This window comes from Stenella coeruleoalba (genome assembly GCF_951394435.1).
Source record: "Stenella coeruleoalba genome assembly, chromosome: 14".
Lineage (NCBI taxonomy): Eukaryota > Metazoa > Chordata > Mammalia > Artiodactyla > Delphinidae > Stenella > Stenella coeruleoalba.
The window spans coordinates 696,782-719,467 of NC_137160.1; the positions used below are offsets into that span (position 1 = coordinate 696,782).

General features: G+C 42.2%; 1 protein-coding gene across 12 annotated transcripts in view; it reads right to left on the reverse strand.

Annotated features, from left to right (window-relative positions):
• Positions 1–6,327: 6,327 nt before the first annotated feature.
• The window catches only part of ADNP2 (ADNP homeobox 2), a 36,085-nt gene continuing 19,726 nt past the window's right edge, over positions 6,328–22,686 (reverse strand). For 2 of the 12 annotated variants that reach the window (XM_079941692.1, XM_079941689.1), the window contains 4 exons: positions 16,324–20,124; positions 12,350–12,444; positions 10,162–10,368; positions 6,328–6,462 (listed from right to left, as the gene is read on the reverse strand). In XM_079941692.1, the coding sequence (XP_079797818.1) occupies positions 16,849–20,124 (3,276 nt within the window). In that variant the 3' untranslated portion in view covers positions 6,328–6,462; positions 10,162–10,368; positions 12,350–12,444; positions 16,324–16,848. Of the gene's footprint in view, positions 6,463–6,838; positions 6,930–7,082; positions 7,203–7,248; positions 7,345–10,161; positions 10,369–12,349; positions 12,445–14,083; positions 20,125–22,686 lie in introns of those variants that run through there. The other 10 variants (XM_079941694.1, XM_079941699.1, XM_079941698.1 and 7 more) reach the window with 10 other exon arrangements.

The following is a 22,686-nucleotide window of genomic DNA, read 5'->3' on the forward strand; positions in this document are numbered from 1 at the left end:
ACCTGCCAACAAACAAAAGTCAGGACCAGACAGTGGCACAGAGGAATTCTACCAAACATATAAACAAGAGCTAATACACATCCTTCTCAAACTATTCCAAAAAACTGAAGACACAACACTCCCAAATTCATTCTGCAAGGCCACCATCACCCTGACACTAGAACCAGACAAAGACAATACAAAAAAAGAAAATTACAGGCCAGTATCTTTGATGAATATAGATGCAAAAATTCCCAACAAAGTATTAGCAAACTGAATACAACAATATATAAAAGGATCATATACCATGATCAAGTGGGATTTATTCCAGGGACCTAAGAATGGTTCAACATCCACAAATCAATCAATGAGATGCACCACATTAATAAAAGGAAGGATCAACATCACATGATCATCTCAATACACACAGAAAAAGCATTTGACAAAGTGCAACATGCATTCATGATCTCTCATCAAAGTTGCAGCAGATAGAATATATCTCAACATAATAAAGGCCATTACAACAAACCCACAGCTAACATCACACTCAATGATGAAAAGCTAAGAGCTTTTCCTCTAAAATCAGGAAGAAGACAAGGATGCCCACTCTCACCCCTGATATTTAACATAGTACTGGAAGCCCTAGCCACAGCAATCTGACCAAAAAAAAGAAATAAAAGGTAACCAAATTGGAAGGGAAGAAGTAAAACTGTCAGTATTTTCAGAAGATATGATACTATCCATAGGAAACCCTAAAGTCTCCACCACTAAATGATTTCAGTGAAGTTACAGGTTACAAGATTAATATACAGAAGTCTGTTGCTTTTCTATACATTAATGATGAACTATCAGAAAGAGAAAGCCAAGAAAAATCCCATTTAAAATTGCATCAAAAAGAATAAAATACCTAGGAATAAACTTAACCAAGGAGGTGAAAGACCTATACTCTGAAAACTATAAAACACTGATGAAGAAAACTGAAGATGATACAATGATACAAAGAAATGGAAAGATACCCTGTGCTCTTGGATTGGAACAATTAATATTGTTAAAATGGCCATCCTACTGGGACTTCCCTGGTGGTCCAGTGGTAAAGAATCCGCCTTACAATGCAGGGGACACGGGTTCGATCCCTGGTCAGGGAACTACGATGCCACATGCTGCAGGGCAACTAAGCCCGCGCACCACAACTACTGAGCTCGTGCGCCTCTACTAGAAAGCCTGTGTGCCGCAAACTACAGAGCCCACGCGCTCTGGAGCCTGCGCGCCACAACTAGAGAAGAGAAAACCCACACGCCACAACTAGAGAGAAGCCCGCGCACCGCAACGAAAAGCTCACGTGCTGCAACAAAAGATCTCACATGCCTCAACGAAGGTCCTGCATGCTGCGACTAAGACACAACGCAGCCAAAAATAAATAAAATAAATTTAAAAAATTTTTTTAAAAAGCTGAAACAGCTATAAAAATAAATAAATGGCCCTACTACCCAAAGCAATCTACAGATTTAATGCAATCCCTATCAAAATACCCATGACATTTTTCACATAACTACAACAAAGAATCCTAAAATTTACACAGAAACACAAAAGACCCCAAATAACAAAAAAATCTTGAGAAAGAAGAACAGAGCTGGCGGTATCATGCTCCCTGGCTTAAGACTATACTACAAAGCTACAGTAATCAAAATGGAATGATAGGGCTTCCCTGGTGGAACAGTGGTTGCGAGTCCGCCTGCCGATGCAGGGGACACAGGTTCGTGCCCCGGTCCGGGAAGATCCCACATGCTGCGGAGCGGCTGGGCCCGTGAGCCATGGCCGCTGAGCCCGCGCATCCAGAGCCTGTGCTCCGCAACGGGAGAGGCCATAACACTAAGAGTCCCACGTACCACAAAAAAAAAAAAAAAAATAGTATGGTACTGGCACAAAAACAGACACATTGATCAACAGAACAGAATAGAGAGCCCAGAAATAAAACCACTTACTATGGTCAATTAATCTATGACAAAGGAGGCAATAATATACAATGGAAAAAAGACAGTCTCTTCAATAAGTGGTGCTGGGAAAGTTGGACAGCTACATGTAAAAGAATGAGATTAGAATATTTCCTCATATCATATACAAAAATAAACTCACATGAATTAAAGACCTAAATATAAGACCTGAAACCATACAACTCCTAGAAGAGAATATATGCAGAACATCCTTTGACATAAATCATAACAGTATTTTTTGGACCTGTCTCCTAAGGCAAAAGAAAGCTTTTGCTTGCTTTTAAGAAGCTTTTAAGAAGCTCCTAAAAGCTTCTGCACAGCAAATGAAACCACTGACAAAACAAAAAGACAACCTAGTGAATGGGAGAAAATATTTGTAAATGATATGACTGACAAGAGGTTAGTATCCAAAATATATAAACACATCATACACCTCAATATCAATAAAAACAAACATCTCAATCAAAAAATGGGCAGAAGACCTGAATAGGTATTTTTCCAAAGAAGACATACAGATGGCTAACAGGCACATGAAAAAATGCTATCACTAATTATTAGAGAAATGCAAACCAAAACAACAACAAGTGAGATATCACCTCACACCTGTCAGAATGGCTATCATCAAAAAGTCTACAAATAACAAATGTTGGCAAGGATGTGGAGAAAGGGGAACTCATACTGGTGAGAATTTAAACTGGTGCAGCCACTGTGGAAAATAGTACAGAGCTTCCTCAAAAACCTAAAAATAGAACTATCATATGACCTGGCAATTCCACTCCTGGGTATTACCCAGAAAAAAATCAAAGCACTAATTTGAAAAGATACATGCACCCCAACATTCAGAGCAGCATTATTTACAATTGCCAGGATATGGGAGCAACCTAAGTGTCCATCAAGAGACAAATGGATAAACGATACACACACGGAATATTACTCAGCCATAAGCAAAAAATGAAACACTGCCATTTGCAGCAATGTGGATGGACCTAGAGAATATTATGTTAGTGAAATAAATCAGACGGAGAAAGACACATACTGTATGATGTCATTTATTTGTGGAATCTAAACAATAAAACTAATGAATGTATATATCAAAACAGAAACAGGTTCACAGATATAGAAAACAAACTAGTGGTTACCACTGGGGAGAGGGAAGTGGGGAGGAGCATGTTAGGGGGATGGGATTAAGTTATAGAAACTATTGAATACTATGTGTAAAATAGATAAGCAACAAGGATATATTGTACAGGGAATTATAATCATGATTTTGTAATAATTTTTAATGGAGTATAATCTATAAAAATATGTATTCACTATGCTGTACACCTGAAACTAATGTAATATTGTAAATCTACTACACTTCCAAAAAAGCAGCAAGAGAAAAACAACTTATTACATACAAGAGACCCCCATAACACTATCAGCAGTATTTTCAGCAGAAACTTTGCAGTCCAGTAAGGAGTAGCACAATATATTCAAAGTGCTGAAAGAAAAAAATTTCTAACCGAGAATACTCTACCTGGCAAAGTTATCAATCAGAATTGAAAGAGAGAGAGAGTTTTCCAGACAAGCAAAAGCTAATGCAGTTCATCAGCACTAAACCGGCCTTACAAGAAATGTTAAAAGGATGACTTTAAGCTCTAATTATTAAGAAGAAAACATATGAAAGTGTAATTCTCACTGATAAAGGTAAAGGTATTGCATTAATCACTTACAAAGCTAATATGAATGTTAAAAGACAAAAGTAGTAAAAGTAACGATAACTACAATAATATTAAGGGATATACAAGATGAAAGGTGTAAAATGTGACCCCCAACAACATAAAATGTTGAGGGGCAATTAAAATGTAGAGCTTTAGAATGTGTTCAAAGTTAGGTTGTTATCTACTTAAAGTAGACTGTCGTAAATACAGATTGTTAGATGTGAGCCTCAGGGTGACCACAAAACAAAAACCTATAGCAGACACACAAAAGATAATGAGAAAGGACTCTAAGAACAGCACTAAAGAAAGTAATCAAACCACAAGGGAGAGAGCAAGAGACGAAGAAACAGAGGAACTACAGAACAGCCAGAAACCAGTTAACAAAATGGGAATAAGTACATACCTACCAATAATAACTTTAAATTTAAATGGATTAAACTTTCCAACCAAAAGACTGAGTGGCTGATGGATTAAAAAAACAGACCCATCTATATGCTGTCTCCATTACACACAGACTGAAAGTGAAGGGATGGAAAAAGATGTTCCATGCAAATGGAAACCAAAAGAAAGCTGTGGCTGCTATCCTTATATCGGACAAAAGAGACTTTAAAGCAAAGTCTGCAATAAGAGACAAAAAGGGCATTACATAGTGATAAAGGGCTCAATCCACAACAGGATATAACATTTGTAAATATTTATGCAGCCAACATAGGAGCTCCTAAGTATATAAAGAAAATATTGACAGGCCTAGCGTAATTATATACATATAATTTTCATTAATACATATTTACATAAATACACACACATACATACACACAATGGAATACTACTCAGCCATAAAAAAGAATAAACTCTTGCCATTTGCGACAACATGGATGGACCTTGAAGGCATCGCGCTAAGTGAAGTAAGTCAGAGAAAGACAAATACAGTGATCTCACTTATGTGTGGGTCGATTGGATTTAATCACCTTTCCCAACTGGTAGCACTGTTCGATGATACACTCCTTGTATTTTTAAAGAACTAAATAAACACACTTTAATTTTAGAAAACTTGTAAAATACAGAAAAACATACAGAAGGGAGTCACATCTCGTCCCGCACCAGGTGCAGCAAGGGCTTCGCAGCCCATCTCCCCGGACACGTAGAGGTCACAGCTGAGCCTCACGGGAGCCCAGACATGCTGAGCGTTAACTGAAAGCAAATGAGCATGGCATCTTGGCACCCATGTTCACAGCAGCTTTGTTCACAGTAGGTAAACCGTGGAAGTAACCCCAGTGTCCATCAAAGGATGAACAGATAAACAAAAAATGGAAATACATATGACCAAATATTATTCAGCCTTTAAGAGGAAGGACACTCTGACACACACTACAACATGGATGAAACTGGAGGAATTATGCTGAGTGAAATGAGCCAGTCACAAAAGGACAAATCCTGAATGATTCCATTTAAAGGAGATCACTAGAGTTGGCAAAATCATACATAGAGACAGAAAGTAGAACGCTGGGTTCCAGGGGCTGGGGGAGGGGAAATATGGGAGTTAGTGTTGAATAGAGACAGCGTTTCAATTTGGGAAGATAAAAATGTTCCCTGGATGGATGGTGGTGACGGTTCCACAACAATGTGAATGTATTTAAATGCCACCAAACTGCACTTAAGAATGGTTAAGATGGTAAATTTTATATTACGTGTATTCTAACAATTTTTTAAATTGGGGGAAAAAAGGAAACGAGTACAAATTTCTGGTCATAAGCAGTCTAGAAATAACGCTTTGGATTCTTAGCTGATTTGTTCATCCAGGCTGCTTCCCTCTCTCTTCAGGTGCCTGTGTACAAACATCCTTTTGCACACACACACTGCCCTGTTGACCTGTGGTCTGATAACCAAGAATATGTGGAGCAATGAACCATTTTGGGGTCCGTGTATGAACGGGCCTGAAAGGTCACATGACACGTTCCCAGATTACATTAATTTCTCGACAATGCATCTAAGGATCACGCCGGTCTTAGTTTGAGGAACAAAAGGAGTAGCTGCTTTAAGTGTGGTTTGGAGTGTTCCAGGCAGAAAGGTGAGGGCAGTGAGGTCTGGGGACAAGGAATAACTTGAATGTGATGCTTCCTAACTGAATGCAGAATTCAGTACCCAAAGGAAAAGCACGGAATGAACCCCAGACCCTTGCAGCAAAGACAGGACTCATGTGCCACTCAGACTCTACAGGTTTTAAAGAACGAAGCTTTTTCCACTGTCCTTGCACAAGCCCAGCTGGCACAGCGATGAGTGAGATACCATCACCCACCTTGGAAGGGCAGCCAGTGTCAGAAGAAGGTGCTCCAGCCGCCCTGGAGGTGTTCGTCCTCGCCCCTGGGCTGTGCCTCTGCTGAAGGGGTGGAGCTAGTGTCCTAGGGTTTTGGTGGAGCCGGAGACTTTAATTTTCTCTGAACCTGAAATGAGGTAAGGCCGAGGTGTCAGAGCAGGCAGGCTCCAGGGCCATGGAATCACTCACGTCCTCTCAGACAACACTTATCCTGACCTCTTCAAACAGCAGAACGCTTTCTTCAAGTAAGTTCTGGGCTGTCCAGAGCAGAATCCGTCCTCGCTGAAGCCCACGGGAAGGTCTGCTGACGTCAGGGTCGGGGGTGGAGAGAGCGCCGTCACGTGCACTGCTGTTAGCAGCTTGCGATTCGCTTGGGCTTTAGGGCTGTCCAGCTTTGAAAGTGTTTCTTTCTCACGCTCCTTAACCTTTGTAGGGTGTTCGGCCCTTCCCAGGTTGAAAAACACTGCTGGAGAATCTGAAAGTCAAACATAAGTTGCGTCAGTTTGCCGCTTCCTTCGATTTGTGGGAATCACATCAGTTTAAAGCAGCAGGCCTGTGGGATTCCTGTTACAAGGACCCCACTTTCAGGTGCTGCTTCAAGTGCTTGCAGGTGTTGCCGGCCTCTTCTCCCTCCCCTCCACCAGTGAGCAACCTCGGCTGCACTTGGGTTGGTTGAGCAGCTTCCCCATTTCTCTCTCACTGAGGTCATCTGTTATCCCACGTTAAAACATTATTTTTTAAAGACTTATCTTCATGGAGAGGCAGTGTATGCTAGAAAATAAGTCAGTAACTCCAACTTAGATCTGGCTCTGCCAACCACTGTATCATATGGCCTAAGAAAAGTCATTTACCTCTCTGGGCCGGTTTGCTCATCAGCAAGAAGCAAAGCCTAACTTATCTCTTCCACAGGATTGTCAGACTCAGGTGAGCAAACTGCAGGTACTAAGCAAATGCAAAATACATACTCTCAGAAACATTTTCTACTGAAACATCCAAAAAAAACCACACCTATTTCTTATTGCAACTCTCAAAACTTGCCTTTAAAGAAAGCCTCATTTACCGTCAAACAACGTATAAGGCACAAGGAGTATGAACCTTTGTTAAGGAAGCAGCTCAGGAAGGCACGTTTCTTAGTGGACAGGGCACAGGTGCTGGATTCGGGCTCAGGTCACACCTGAGGCAAGTCTGCTCCCTCTGGCATCGCCACTGAAGTAGCTGGGAATGACGAATGGATGAGTGAGGTACCTCGTGGCTACAAGTGCCCGTCTACAACCACACTGGTCGCCATCTTCAGTGGCTGCATTGCATACTTAGCATGCCACCGTTGCACGTGATCAAGAGGTTTTGAATATGTATCCTTTAAAATTAATACAAGTCAGAAAGCACCTCAGCCCCTGCTCATTTGTAAAATTCCTGTCAGGTTTTACAAATGGCGATAATGGAAACAAGAAGTTAATCAAATTGAATTAATAGTTACTTCTATTAAGCAACGCTATCAACTTAAAAACATAAGCATTCCATGTAAAAATAGTTTTGCAATTCAAATTACCAAGTTAATAACCAACACTATTCTTTGCACAGTCGTTAAAAACTTAAAAATAAATTTTATTCATAAATCAAATGCACAAATTCAGTTAATCCTAAACTAATGTTTCTTTATTACAGAACGAAGATTCAGACAGGAGTCTTGGAGACTTCTAAGGACAGTTGATGAGTTTGCGGGTATGTTGGATTATATCTCAGACATTGCTGTGATTTAAACACTAAGATACAGTGATTAAATTACCAAGATATTTGGATTTTTAACTAATCTATCCAAATATTCAGATGCCAACCGAATTTGCAACAGAAAAAAAAAGCTCTTTGATCTATTTACCATCTTTTCATTTCAGGTTATGATTTTGTAACTAACACCTGGCAAGGAATCAATGTTAGGATTTAAATCTCTAGGGCAGCTCACGCTTCAGTCTGTGGCAATTTAACGCCAACTCACAGGTGGGCTCAGGTGAAAATATGAGAACGAATCAGGGGGAAGGGGCTGAAGCAATGTAAACACAGACCCAAGTCACACACGCTTGTACAAACTCCCAGAGCCTCCAGTGACGAGGGACTGAACCACTGAACTCAAAAGGTCCAACATGAAAGGCTGATTTTGACAAATTTTGGAAACCTATAGTACGTTATACAGTAATGAAGACCACATTTATCCAAAATCATGTCATCAGAGTAACTTGTTCTAGCCTCACCCTTTTCTTTTAGATTTTAGGTTTGTAGGGACTCTGCACGTCTTGTACGTGAAAGTGCACCTCCCACTTCCCTAAAGCCCCTGAAGTGAGGCAGACACACTTGATGTGTGTAACATATTCTGACAGCTTCAGATGAACTCAACAGTCAAAGCACTTCACCTTGTTTTACTGCGACTCAAGTTGCCCTTTGCATTTTTATTAGCATCTTTCTACTACTGGACATATCATCTCAATCGATATAAACTATGATAGGCAGACAGATATATATAGCACATACCCAGGAAAACCTGGTCCAAAGGTACTTTACTGCTTTAGGAAGAAAAGTCTGCAATATTATCCCGATAGTGAAATACTTATAAAATAATGTTGCTGATAATCTTAGACTATGCACACAAATAGTGTCTTAGCAGTGAGAAACCACTACTGGAAGAATATAACATTACCAAATGTAGGTAGCAGCTTAATTTTTTTAATAAATGAATATTAAATTTTAAATCAAAGAAAATTAATCATTCTGGCACTGTCTTCCTTCACATTGCTCATCCTCATGGGCAAAAGGTCCTGACCATGCGGGGTGCATGGAGAAATGTAATGAAAGACAATCTCTTAGACTTTTATGCTAGTCTGCATAGTTTGAGTTACAACCAAATGACCCAGATTGAGGTGGACTTTATATCAGAAGGCAAAAGACTCTTATGGTTACCCTCAAGAATATACTGTGTTCTGAACTCTTTGAATCCGTCTAGTCTTTTTTTTAATTGAAGTATAGTCGATTTACAACACTGTGTTAGTTTTAGGCATACAGCACAGTGACTAGGCTCTTTTGCAGATTATATTCATTATAGGTTATTACAAGATATTGGGTGTCTAGTGTTTTTCTTGTAGACACTTTGGCAACCCTGTAGGGCAGGAATGCATTGATGCCAAACTAATAATCTATTCTTACACAAGTCATTGCAAGGAAGTAGTTAATTACTAATTAACTGTCCAGGAATTGGCAAAGACCCATTCTCTATTTCTAGTGCATTGAAAATAAAACATATGATTATACTGAGGCCATATCTTATGAAACACAGAAGGAATCACCTCTCCCCACCTGCCATTTTGTGAATGGAAAAACAGGCAAAGTACAGCCAGAACCGGCGTAGCTTCTCAGATGGCAGAGTAAGGTTAAGTAGTTCACACCCTGAACTTCTTAAGTGTTGAGAAATTAGATTGAGGATATCATTTAATTACACTGCAACCCTCAGACATTACGGGTATTTTGATCCTGGAAATAAGATATGTTTCATTTGGACAACAGTGTACAATTCTGGGAATTCCCCGGCAGTACAGTGGCTTTCACTGCGGAGGGCGCAGGTTCAATCCCTGGACGGGGAACTAAGATCCCACAAGCCGCGCGGCACAGCCAAAAAAAAAAAAGTGTGCAGTTCTAAACATATATTTAAAGATTCATTTCTAAGTGGGACTCAGATAAGAACCTGTAATCACAGTAATGTCAATCTACTTTCATTACTGAATAGATCTCATAATGAATTTACCAAGATTTTCCATTTTCGTTTTTAAAATTCTGAGTTGATTCCATGTTGTAACAATACATCTACTTTCAGTATCCCAGCTTCACCTTTAGTCATCAAATCATCTAACACAGAATGTTATGTAGAGGCCAAAAAATTGGCAATGCCAATAGCTAGGATATGGTTAGAAAATTCTACGTACTGGGTGTTGATATATGTGTATCCTGCTTACTTCTAAATTAGTGGCTTATTGGACCAAGATGGTCATTACCACCACCTGTGAAGAAAATCAAGGTCAGCAGTGAAATATAAGGCAACAAGGAAACAGGGCACCAAGAACTACTGTGATAACAATGTGAGGGCTGGTGCGAGGCTATTGATCTTCTGATTAGTTATGAGAAGGGCACTCACCTTAGAGCTGAACGTAGTGAAAAGGCCTCTGCTAACATGCCTGGAGTCATGTGACTGGAGTGGGGAGGAGCCACTGGCCCGGCTAAACTTAGGCTTCCCCAGTGAGCTTCAGAAATTCCTGCATCAGCTGCCCTCCTTCTTTTGTGTAAGTTGTCTTATTGATGTACGTAGCCACTCCAGTTAGTTATTTGAAAGCACATATAAAATCTAGACAAAATTAAATTTTAAAAATAACCAAAAATTACCTTCCCTGCAAAACGCATAATTTCTTTAAAATGATCTCATGACTTTCCCAGTGTTAAGAATTCTTAAGTCATCTTCCACAAGACAACAGCAAACTGAGGATAAATCTCCTGTCCTTTTCAGGACCAAAGGTGCTTTCCTTGTAATGAGAAGACCTTGAATCTAAGTCTGCATGGAAACTCCTTCTAGAATCTGTGAGATGTAGTCCAAGTTTGATATCATATTAACTTGTGTGTGTGTTTGTGCGTGTGTATGTGTGTCAGTATCACTATTTCATAGTCAATGTAGGATTTTCCGGGTCTTCAGTCTAACAATTCTGAAAGCTGCTCCACAGAGGACTGGGGAGGCAGAATGAGTCAACTTATCTATAAACTCTAGCAAAACTGTTGTTTTTACGGATTTTACAACTCAACTAACGCTCAAGATAGATCTATATAGAAACATTGTTTTAAGAAAAACTACCGAATCATTATTCGTTGCTATTATTCAATTTTCTCCAGATTATGTTTAGGCAAATGGTAAATTAATATATTAAACTTTCCATATCGTGGACTGTAAACTGTAAGCAACTAATTTCTGAAAAAATATATTCATTTATGACAACTAATTCTGAATTTGCATTTGATAGTATGACCACATGATCTGTCTTAGTTTGTTCATAGCAAACATACCTATATAGCTGGTTTGATTTATAATTTAAATATTGATAAAATTCTAAATTTTAATTGTTAAAGTTTTCCTTCTGAAAAGGAATTTATGTCATTTTTTGTTTGTTTAAAAGTAAACGAACACTGCTCATGATTTTATGAGTCGGATAAAGAAAAGTGGTTTGGGAAGCACCTCCTTTAAGGGGCTGTGGAAAACGTGTTAGCTACTGTTTAGCAGCGTTACATACATTTTCCCTCTCAAAACGTGAGCTAGGGGACTTCCCTGGCAGTCCAGTAGTTAAGACTGCCTTCCAATGCAAGGGTTTGAGCCCTGGTCAGGGAGCTAAGATGCCACATGCCTCCTGACCAAAAAACCAAAACATAATACAGAAGCAATGTTGTAACAAATTCAATAAGGACTTAGAACAAAAAAAGTGAGCTAGGCCATCTGAGTGAATGGCGTTAGTGTTTGTTTTCCAGCTGCCAATATGGTGGCCTTAAGAGATCCCTGTCAGATACAACAGATTTGGATCTGGATTTTAATCTACTTTACAAGGTAACCCTCCCAGATATCTGATTTTTAACTTTTATATTTTAAAAACTAAGTAGTAATTAGGACAGGTTATCAAAAACTAGAAAAATTCTAAAGCTGAGATTTAATAACTGCATAACAGAAAAAATAGATTCCAGAAGTATAAATCAGCAGGTGTGCTACAAGGTGAAGCTTTATGTTAAGGAATGCATGTTTAGATATTTACTCTCAGCACCTATGAAAAAGGAATTGGTTTGAGAACATTAAAATTATAACTATCAGTAAGAGAATGAAATTAAGTTTAAGTTTTTAAGACTAAAGAAAAGTGGGACTTCCCTAGTGGTCCAGTGGCTAACTCTGCGCTCCCAATGCAGGAGGGCCGAGTTCAATCCCTGGTCAGGGAACTAGATCCCTCATGCTGCAACTGAGTTCGCATGCCGCAACTGAAGATCCCAAATGCCTCTACAAAGATCCCGCATGCCACAACTAAGATCTGGCCCAGCCAAATAGATAAATAAATAAATAAATATTAAAAAACTAAAGAGAAGTTTTCTGGCAGTACCTCATAGTTGGAATTTTTATTCCTTAGTTGATAGTTCAGCAGGGACTCTATTTAGTAACATGGGGAGACATTATAAGATATCTAAATAGCAAATCTGTGTGTACTTCTTTTATTGTTGTTCTAACCAGGACTTCCCTCCTCTCACTTTTCATTCACAACACATCATGTCATTGAGTTCATTACGCAAAGCATTTAGAACAATACCTGGCACACAGAGGGCACTGTTACTGTTGGTGCTGTAACCATCTAGGATCAGGATGCCCTGTATATCTCGACACCCTAAAGGGCTACGTGTGCGTCTAGAGAGAGCAGACAGAGATTTATTACAGACAGTACTGCATCAGTTAAGGGACATTCACCGTGGGGGGTGAACTGACCTCTGAGTAGGGTGACCAACTTATCCCCACCTGCCTGGATGCTCCCAGTTTGGGTACTGAAAGTTCAGAGAAATCCCTCAGTCCTGAGTAAACTGGTACAGCTGGTCACTCTACCTTGGATCCCATTTCTTCATCTTTAAAATGCAAGTAAAATAAACCCTACATCATAAGAGTATTATGAGGCTTAAATGGGGAAATACGTGAACATAGGAATGTATCATACCAGCTAAGAGCATGGCGCTCGGCCCTCAGGTATCGCCCTAGCTCTTTTCACCTAACTAGCTCCCTGCCTTGGCCAACTTACTTAAGCTCTCCATGCCTCGGTTTCCTTTTAGGCAAAACGAGATACTACCGTTTACCTTGTAGGATGGTTGAGAGTTAAAATGCATGTCAGCTGTGCACAGCTGAGTAAGCACTAAATAGATCCTTATCATTGTCGTTAAAATACTCAGCCCATTTCCTAGCAATAGTAAACTGTGGATAAATGTTTATTATCTACTAGGAAGGTCTGTTTAAAAACAATGTAAAAACTAGGTTAGTTTTGGGGCTGTTTTTTCTTTTCTTAATTGGTCGGGGTTGTTGCTTTCTTTAGTGAACTCTTAGAAAGTTGCACATAATCATCATATGTGAAGAGCTGTTGGAAAAGGGTAACAGGAGGTGGGCGACTGCCCTCCCTGGCCACACACCCCTGGGAACTCGGGGGCAGAAGAGCAACTGTCTACTGCAGGCCTGGCCCAGCTGCTGCCCAACTACAGCACAGCGTAGGATTTCCAGAGGTCTTATTTCAATACTGAAAGAAGAACCAGAACCACATGGCTTCTGCAAGGGAGACTGAACCGGCCTGAGCTTGAGGGAGAGGATGATGTGTCCACAACACCAGGGAGGCCAACTGACAAGTCTCATATGAGCAACAGCCCTTTCCTGAGAACCACCCAGACCAGGAATTCCTGGGAGAGCTCCTTGGCCCGGGAATGCCAGTCCAGCGCGGTGGTGCAGAAGCCCAGTTTCTGTGGTTACCTGGTGGTACGTGGATGAGGGTCTTCTGGCCCCTGTGGGCTTTTCAGGACCGGCCTGGCCTCTTCACTGATTGGCTATGTTTTGTTTGATCTCATTGATGAGCGTGAAGGGGGAAGAGTGGGCGGACACCACCTATACCATGTAGTCTTCAAGCTACTGTGGTACCAACACTGCCCTTGTACCCAGCACTGTCCTCGACACGGCCACCTCTGCTGTCTGCCTGCCCTCATGCCAGCCCTGTGGCCCACATCACAGAAACTGAAGGCAGGTACTCCTGCCGTTGTGTCGGACTCCGAGGCCTACTGTCCTCGAGAGCTGTAGGGTCCACACTCAGCCCTTCCTACCTCACTCGCCTGCAGCTTTCTAGAGAAAACATTCATGGGCCTTAGGACAAGGTGAAATCAAAGCCAACTAGCTCCTCAGCTGAGTCGCTAAGGCAAAATCCGACAGACTGAGATCTGCTCGCAGTTTCACTCTGGAAGCAGCATGCTGAGGGATGCGTGCGAGAGCAGTGATCAAAAGAAGAAATAACCAAAGGTGTGGGTGGTGAAGGTGCTTATCCTGTTATTTGGTGGATGAAAAGCTTTCTGGAGCACTCCTGAATTACTGTCTCTCATTTATTAGTCACTGTAACAAATGAAGTGATGTGGTTCCTACTTATTAAAAAATAACACATCCCAAACAAGGATGTGTTAACAGAATTCAGAAGCTAAAATAGTATCCTACATTCTAATTTGTCTTTCACTGAATAGACTTCAAATATGTAATCTGGGGGGGAGAGGGTAGGAGAAGGGAGGCTTTACTACGTGCAGCAAGGAGAACACGGAGGATCTTTCCTAAGCAGTGTCTCCAAACATGAAATATTTTTAGAGTTCATGCTACATAGATTACAAAATTTTTTAAAGTATACAATTATTCGTAACCGTGGTAATAAAAAGGATTGTCTCCTTTCCTTCTCAATTTCTAATCTTTTAATGGAGTAGTTTAAAAAACCTCCACCACTATTAATCTATAGTTTAGTTTTTCATTTTCAAATTATACATAGGGACTTCCCTGGCAGTCCAGTGGTTAGGACTCCACGCTTCCACTGCAGGGGGCACAGGTTCGATCCCTGGTCAGGGAACTAAGATCCCACATGCCGCACAGCAGAGGCAAAAACAGTACTAAATTTACTCATTTTTTACATTTGCAAGAACTCCCATGTACTTTTTGAAGCTCAGCTTATATCAAATTTTGATCCATAAGCCTAAAACGTTATTTAATAACCAGTAACTAGCGTAGTATAAAAAGACTCCACATCGAAAGCTGAAATACAATTAGAAATCAGAATTCCTTCATCACAGTGGTTCTCCTCAGGGGCTGATGCTGCCCCACAGGGACACCTGGCAGGGACACATCTGCCAGCCCGGGGGGCCCGGGGGGTGGGTGGAGGTGCCACTGACTTGGAGGGTAGAGACCAGGGATGCTGCCCCGATCCTGCAGTGGACAGGACAGTCACCCGAGCAAAGAATGATCAGGCCCCAATGCCAACAGAACCCCTAACGTGCACAACTGAAGGGAGGGTCAAACCATGCACACGGCAAGCTGCGCCGTTCAGCAGAGCACAACCTGGAGAATGGCCGACTCCCAGCCGCTGCCAGACACGGCAAGGATCTCTAGCCACATCTATTTGGTGACCCTGTAATTAGCCCTTTTGGGTTGTGCTTATTTTCACAATGACAAGTAATGTTTTTTAGAAAATAAATATGGTATCTACTTCTACGTTTAGATTGTTCCTGAGTCACCGTGATGTTTTAACAGTTAAAAGAATTAAACAGTTCTACTTGCAGTGGTGTAACAAGTTTTAATTCAAAATAGACACTCTGAAAACAATAGGTAAAAAAAAAATAAACTTGAACAAGCTCTTTGAATTTACAACAGAGCACACCAACAATCACACACCAGTTTCACGACTGCCTCAAAAACGCACATTACAGCAATGACATGCAGCTATATTTCAAAAATCCATACGGTAACATTATCTTATTTCCCAGAGACTGTCTTATCTTCTGAGTATGTTGCACAGGTGCCTCTGCTGTGTATCACCAGCACTACGACTTAAGGTCTAAACTGGATGGTCTCCATTACTGCTTCTGGTGCTTTAAGTTATTTTATATTGTGTGAAAAAACCGAGGCTTAGCTGTCCAAAGGAGAGTAATACACTTGAGCTCCTTAGCAATACCCCAGCCCATTAACCTGGACAACTAGGCCATGGGAAAGCCCATTTCCCCCAAATGAATACATTTACCTCTAGGAAACTGTCAGAGATTTAATACACCAACCGGGAGACTAGCTCCGGTCTACTCATTTCACCTTGTCCCCTGAAAACCTGTGTTTATATTTCAGTTAGTAGCCACACCCAGGGGTCAACATTTCATTCCTGAGTAACACGGTCCTTCCCTTTCACTGGTTTATGAACAGTTAGGTTAGGAGGAGAGCTTGTGTGTGTGTTTTCAGTGTTTGTTCTAAAGGCACTAAAGATTTATTGTCATATCTTTGAATGGAGAAAAGACTTATCAGCGTATCAAAAAGAGGGGAAAAGTCTACACTGAGAAGTATTTTTGTACCTACAGAATTACTTTATTTGTAAAATAACTCTTGACTTATGAGCTTTAATACCAGACTTCAGGTTCAGTATATTTTTAACAAATGAAAACATTTGGTTTTCTGAGTTACAATCAAAAACAGCTGTTAGGACAAACCTGAAAAAACGTAAATCGAAAGTATAATCTAATAAGCAAATACCTTACAAGAAGAAATCAGCATAAGTTAATGCAGTGCATCCTTAAGGAACCAGACATGTCACAGGGGCTTCTACTCACTTCTCTAAACATTTACTGTATCATCTGCTGCTACTTGTGAAGCTGAGGGAGAGCAGTTTTAATTCGCAGTTAATCAAGTATTCTGAAACAAGCTGAAATTTCCTTAAATGAAAAACAAACATATATAGATTTCAGTTTTTATCATACGATACTGACACTACTGGGAAAACAAGGCATGCATGAAATATCAAAAGATTTAATTTACATGACAGAGGAAAAAATGAAAAACAACTGTTACAAAATCAAGCTGCAGGAAACAATAAATTTGAAAGAACTATTCAGTTCTTTATATAAAAGTCTTTCTGAGCACCTGAAATAAATCTAAAGAGCAGCATAAAGACCACTGAAATTGATTAGTTCAACATACAGTGAAGAAAATAACATTTTTAAAAATCTCAATTGAAAAAGACTACTAAGTATCTAGTACTTTAGATTTCCTAATTTTTTTTTACAAGTTTTGTGGTTCATAGTCAAAGTTCAATCTGTGTTTAACATTTTTAAGTTCAGACATATCAAAGCCTAAAAGTACAGAAGGCTTGTGATTTTTTATTGCTTTCATGCAAATATACCTTCTTTTTCCAAAAAATGAAGCCACGTCAATTTTCCACACCCATAAGAGTGAGGATAACAGTTCTATTTCCTTTTTACTGGGATATGGTCTCTTGTGGAAATAATCTCTAAGAAACTGCTTTTTTTCTTCGTAAGAACGGTCTTCATATCTTTTAGGATTTAACGCTAAAACCTGGAGAGCGTCGTCGTGAACAAGGGGCGCCTCCGTCCTGCTTTCGCTCCTCTGTCTTTTAGAAGGCACGGCGCTCGTCGCCTTCTCCGGGGATGGCTCTCTGTCAGCGCTCGTGGGGACAGGCCGCTCCTCGCCCTCCCTCTGCTCCTCAGCCCCAAACTGGCCGTCAGGCATCTTTCTCTTTACAGAAAAACTGGAGTCGTGTATCACCTCACCATTGACTAAAAGCAGTTCACTGTTCTCAATAAAATTAGGCTGGACCTGCAGGCCTGAGCTGCTGTCCTTTGGAGCACTCCGACAGCGCAGCAGGTGTATGGCAATGGCTGCCAGAGTCATGTTGCCCGTGTAAACCCCACAGCAGTGGATGCACTTGAAAGCCGGGGATTTCAAAATCGTGTGCACCGTTGGCATGATGTGGTGCCGCTCCTTCAGATGCAGCTCGTACGCCTCAGCCGTCACGAAGGTGCCGAAGCAAAAAGGGCAGGTCAGCGCCTGGTTGCCAGGCCTCCCGGGCGCACCCTCGGTCTGTGGCCTCACTTTGATGTACACGGGCACCAGTGACTTGGAGTGTATCCCAGCCAGCACGGCCAAGTAGACCTCCCGCTCACCCAGCTCCTCCCTGGGCAAGATGGTGATGAAGTCGAGGTGGGGAAACAGCAGGCTGCCATTGGCATCGACATCCAGCTGAAATCCTTTGTCGCTATAGTCCACGGGCAGTCTCCTCTTCCCTAGGTGCATAGCCCTACTATGCTCTGAGAGGCCTTTAATATCGTGGAAAGTGCACGGGCAGAACAAGCACCCCAGGCCGTGCACCAGCAAGTGGCGGATAAGCTCCTCCTCTGAGACTAAGCACTTACAGGACAAACACCGAACTGTTTTCTCTCTCATCCACTTTAGAAACGGTGCACACGCCGCCAGCTTTTCCGGCTCCAGTGTTTCAGCGGATTTGGATTCGCTGTGCTTATGTGCCACTTCCATGTGGACCTGGTAGACATTGGAAGGGAAGAGCTCGTTGCAAACTGGACAGGTTTTCCACTGCTTTGCCTGTTTGAGCACCTGATTTGCCTCTGCCACAGACGAAGAAGGCTGAACGAACATATTCTGAGCGGCATTTACCACCACTGGTGGGGAGGGCAGGCTGGCCATGGAGCTGGCCATCTGTGCAGCCGTGCCCGACTGCAGGAGCTGGATGGGCATCTGGGGGGGGGCGACAGTGGCGACACTTCCAGGGGGCACAGGCAAAGTGACAGATACTGGGGCAAGTGTGTATGTGGGAATCCCGTTCACTTGTTTCCCTGTGGGTATCAGCTGTCTGAGAATAGAGCCTGATGTTAGGAAAGCGGTGTTTGGCGAAGCCCCGGGTCTGATGGGCTGATGAGCAGGCAGGATGTTGGTACTCACAGACTGATTAAGCTGCAGGACCCCCGGCCTCACTGGCTGGCCCACAGGAAGGACCCCTGACACGACAGGCTGACTGAGCTGAAGAACACCAGAGTTAATACCCTGGTTCACAGGGAGAACACCTGACGAGACCGTCTGGTTGGGAGGAAGGAGCCCAGGTGGGACTACCTGGCCTGCAGGGAGAACCCTCAGTGGGACCGTCTGGCCAGGAGGGAGGACCCGCGGCGGGACTGTCAGCCCAGTGGGGAGCACCCCCGATGGCGCTGTCTGGCCAATGGGGAGAACCCCTGACTGAACCACCTGGCCAGCAGGGAGAACCCCAGAAGTTGCTGTCTGTCCTGAAGGGATAACCCCAGCAGGGGTCATCTGTCCCGCAGGAAGGACCCCTGACGGGACTGTCCGACTCACAGAAATCACCCCTGGCGAGACCGCCTGAAGAACTCCAGGGGTGACAGAGGGATTGACAGGAAGGACACCGGACGCAACAGGTCTATTTACCGAGAGAACTCCAGGCCCAACTGGTCTGCTTATGGGCCCAACAGGCTGGCTGAGCGGCAAAACCCCCGGGCGGATGGTCTGCTTTATGGGGAGGACGCCGGTTCCGACCGACTTATTTACAGGTCCCACTGGCTGACTCAAGGGCAACGCAGGAGGGTTTGCTGCCTGATTAAGTGGAACTCCATGAGAGAGAAAGACAGGCTGAGGTGTTGAGGGCGGCAGAGTGAGGTTGCTCTGGCCCACTGGCAGAGGACTGGAGACCAGAGTCACATGAGACTGGGCAACGGCAGGCGGGGAGTGGGTGAGGCTTCCAGAAGCGCCCGAGACCCCAGTCACCGGGGGGGGCGCACCCTGAACTGGCTGTACCACAGTTTGGCTCTGACTGTTCTGTGGCAAGGCCAGGTGGAAGCAAGGAGATGTGGCTGGGATGCCCGGAGCACTGCTGTTGGGTGGTACAGCCACACGTGCAGCTGGTTTTGGAGCAATATGCATTTGCTTCAAAAGTCCAGTCTTCTTAATATGTTCTGAGATCACAGACCTAAGCTTATTCTCCAAATCCCTGTGTATATCCGACGTCAAGATGTGGTACATTAAAGCATCCTGGCTGCTGGCGTTGGCGCTGCACTTTTTACAGTAATACCTGTCGGATGGGGGCATCTTCTCTGTAGAACGGGGGTCGTCAGCTCTTGGTTGCTCACCCATCTCCTCAGTTCTCAGGCCAAAGTAGGAATTAATTAAGTAGTGAAAATGGGCTACCAGCACATGCTTCTTCATGCTGTAGTACAGAGTGTTTGAAAAGTTACATTTTAAACATGTAAAACTTATCACATCACTCCTAGATGATTTAGTTTCACCTAAAATATTCACAGTGTAGTTCTGGACTTTCCGAGCAGGTGCATGAAACATTCTGAAGTGCCTCCCCACAACTCTGGGTTGAGAGGAAAACACACAGTTTGGACAAGGGATCACCAGCTCTTGGTCAATTTCATCTTCATGGTAACGATGTAAATGATTTTTGAATGAAGTAAGCACTTTTGTGGAGTATTTACAGAGGCTACAACAGTATGGTTTTGTTCGATATCTCTGTTAAAAGAAAAGAAAGTCAAGCATAGTTTAATAAAACTATCAGATGCTACACCTTCTACAGTTGACAAGTATATGATTCTTTTTCTTCTAACTGGCTAGATCTAGTGCTGTGTTGTAAGGGGAAAGTACCCACAGATAACGTGTAAATAACACTAGAGACCCTAATTCAAATTTTCACATGTCACAAAACAGTATTCTTTCCTTCTCAAACATTTAAAAATGTAACAACTATTCTCAGCATGTAGGCCATACAAACACAGTTTGGCCCCAAAATCACAGTTAGCTGAACCCTGTTTCCAAGCCAGCCATTAAACCACAAATCTCATTACTTAGTCCTATACTTTGAATTGATGCAGTCCTAACTGCATTAATTAAAATGAACTCAATTTTCTGCACGAAAAAGTTATTGTCTCCCCTTCTCATCCCACTTCTCTTAGTTCCAATGCTGTTTTTACTCCAAATTCTAAAACTTCTGGAATTTATCTAATATAACCAAACTTGCAAATTGTTAACCCCATCATCACTGTCTTCCATTTCCCAGATTCCTGGAGAAGGCAGGAGACACACAGACAGCGCATGGCACAAGCAAGTAGCCAATAAACCATGCGACAAGCACTGAAGAAAGAGGGACTGTGCCTAACTCACTGTGAATAATCCTGAGGTAAGTTCAGGCCACAGACTGTAACTCTGACAGTACGGTATTTCTTTGTAAGGCAAATACGGGAAATTCAACAAGCTTGGGGCACAAGAACAGACATTTGTACAGCAGCTGGCCAACTGAGGAGCACAGTCTGTTCTAGCATCCAGGAAACCTTGCTGGTCTGACAACCTGGAGCAGTATGACAGCCTCCGGACCCCAGAGCTGGTGCCCCAGGAAACACGGGCCCTAGTTTCACAAAGGAGGGAGGTTAAGGTGCGGACAGGTTAAACACTGGGGCAGAGGCCTTCCCGTTCTGCAACCCTTTTTCCAGCTACTGCAGTGGCCACAGGCCACCCCGCTCCTTCCCAGATCTGTGCTCTCGTGACCGCTCTCTCTCATACACACATACACATACTCCCCTCCTGTGGGTTTTGTCACCTTCTCTCCTAGTCATGCAGTTTTCCTCTTGGGTCACTGGTCAGAGAAATCACCCAAACTCATTCAACAACATGTTACTACTGCCTTCCCAGCAATTAGAAATCCCGGGTTCTGGCACTTCAAGGAGGATCTATAATAAACCTAGGGCAACAGCCAACCACAGATCACAAAGTAAAAAAACATTTTTCACTAACTCTGACACACTCTTCCCCCCATATTTTAATATCTCTGAAATCTGAAAACACCTTACAACTGACAGTTCAATGCTGCAACACAGCTTAAGTGTGAAGTATTACTTTAGTTTCATTAGTGGTTCATTTTAAAATGGTGCATCTTATACTCCACAAAATGCTGTACTGAAAAACCAGATACTTAATGAAAATTACACCCAATTAAAGAGTCAATAGCACTTACTAACAACTTGTTACTATCTGTTAGTATTGAACAGATCTTTGGGCTAAGAAAAGATTTCTTAAATATGACACCATAAGTATGATCCATAATAGAAAACAATGATAAACAGGACTTCATCAAAGTAAGAAATCTGCTCTTTGAAAGACACTGTTTAAAAGATAAAAAGACAAACCACAGGCTAGGAGACAATATTTGCAAACCACATATCTAATAAAGGACTTGTGTCCAGAATCATTTTTGTGGACATGTTGAAGTCTCAGTAAGAAAACATATAACCCAATTTTTAGAAAACTGGCAAAACATTTTAAGCATCAAATACTTTAAAGTAAAGAGGGTATCCAGATGCCAAACACACAAAAAGATGCTCAACATCATTAGTCACTAGGGAAATGCAAACTAACACCAGAGCAGATACCACTACAAACCTATTAAAATGGAAAATAAATAGTAAGTCCATAAGCACAAAATCCCTGACAAAATGTTCAGAGAAAAACTTGTATGTGAAAGTTCTAGGACAGTGACCAATCAGAAACAATTTGAGCGTGAGACCTTGGTTCACTGTAACAGAGTTAGAAAAAATAACCAAGGAGAGAAGCAGAAAAGAAGGGGAGTCAGGTGTTCTGGGTGCTGGTGGAAATCCTGTCCCTGTGATAGTCCCTGTCTCTCTGTCAGCCTAAGGCCTCGTCCTCAGGTCCCACAACAGCTGGGCTCCATCACCTGATATAACCTGAGCGTCTCAGTCCCAAACCCAAAAGTCCAACACATCTCACTTCTGTGCAGCATGAGCCACATAATCCAGCAGGGTCACACTTTTCTGCTATGGTGCCCGAAACTGTCTCTGTTCACATATCCTATTACCCAGAGACAAATTAAAGCAAGAAGCTACCTACGGCACAGAGAGGGGTAAGGTACTAAAACGAGCAGACAACACAGCCTCCACCATGCCAGGCAACAGTGGTTTATTGGTTTTTTTTCTCAATATGGTACCTACTTAACAAATTCAATCTCCACTCTTTCATATGGTTATTTAACTTTTTATGCTAGGCCCTATTCACCCGAACAAAAAC